General features: G+C 41.6%; 1 protein-coding gene across 1 annotated transcript; it reads right to left on the bottom strand.

The window, feature by feature from the left end:
* Positions 1-394: 394 nt before the first annotated feature.
* Positions 395-1,010, bottom strand: LOC114925201 (pentatricopeptide repeat-containing protein At1g26900, mitochondrial-like). The gene is made up of 3 exons (XM_029292468.1): positions 1,003-1,010; positions 840-914; positions 395-719 (listed from the first exon to the last, which is right to left on the bottom strand). Exons 1-3 carry the CDS (start codon positions 1,008-1,010, stop codon positions 395-397), a joined length of 408 nt encoding a protein of 135 aa, XP_029148301.1.
* Between the last annotated feature and the right edge of the window lie 229 nt (positions 1,011-1,239).

Raw genomic sequence — 1,239 nt, 5'->3', positions numbered from 1 at the left:
ACTCCAGCTTCCTTTAACATATTTCCTCCCTCAGTTTAAATTGTAGTAGCATTAGGTTGCTTCATTTCTTGCATTCTTATTAGATCTGAGATTCTTCCAGCAACAACGTAAATGCCAGAAATCAGGAATGAATCTATAGGATGCTCTGTATAAATGTTGCTTAGCACATCTTTGACACATTCCCCCAATTTAACATCACCGTAGACTCGGCACGCAGAAAGCAATGTACGGTATGCAGTTACGTTGCCCTTAATAGGCAAGCTTTCAATTAGTTCGTGCGCTTCATGTAGCATCCCTGCTCTACCCAGAAGATCAACCAGAGATCCATAATATTCAACTCGTGGCGAAAAGCCATATTTGCAAACCATGCTCCTAAAAATTTCCATCCCCTTAATTACATATCTTTACCCTTCATCCTCTCAAATATGTCAGTAGCCTTGTCTAGAAAGCCACATTTGGCATATGCATCAACAGGTGCTGCTCCAAGAACTGCATCCAGCTCTAGTTTCTCCTCTTCCGTAAAACTAGTGACATATCGTACTACATGCATAGATCCGGAAGCAGGGCAACCCGAAAGCAACCCAACTAAGGTAGAAGAATTAGGTTTAAGACCTTCAAGTTTTATTTGTTGCAGGAATTTCATTGCTTCTCCAAGCAGCCAATTTCTTGCATACTTGCCAATCAAGCAGTTCCACAAAATAACATCCTGTTGAGCAACACTATCAAAAACTCGATACGGTAAATAGATACAACCCATTCTTGCATAGAAAGCAACCAATGCAGTAAGAACATTTAAATTATAACCAAGTCCAAGTCGGATATAGTAACCATGGATTCACTTGCCTCCAAGAAAACTCTGCATGTCGGCAGCTACCGACAAAAGACTTAATGCAGTTGCAACACTCGTTTCAACCCTGCAACAATGCATCTTCCAAAACAAATGAAAGGATAACTGAGGCTAAGAAGCAAGAAGTGGCCAGCCATCAAAGTGTTCCATGAGACCGAGTCATTTCGTTGGAAAATTTATCAAACAGGTTGTGTGCATCTCCAAGTCTCCCGGAAACACAGTAGAGATGCAAAAGGGTATTCCTAAAATCAAGAAAAAGCAGAGTTCTAGACCTGAGTGTAAGGCCATGAAGGCCCTGCCCAAAGACAAGGTTGGAAAGCCTAGCACAAGCCTTTATGACGCTGATGAAAGAGAAGTAGTCGATGAGAATTGGGCGATTCCTAAGTTCGATG

This window comes from Arachis hypogaea, chromosome 14, assembly GCF_003086295.3.
Source record: "Arachis hypogaea cultivar Tifrunner chromosome 14, arahy.Tifrunner.gnm2.J5K5, whole genome shotgun sequence".
In the NCBI taxonomy this organism is placed as follows: domain Eukaryota; kingdom Viridiplantae; phylum Streptophyta; class Magnoliopsida; order Fabales; family Fabaceae; genus Arachis; species Arachis hypogaea.
The sequence above is the reverse complement of the archived record's forward strand: the minus strand, read 5'-3'. Positions and strand labels throughout refer to the sequence as shown.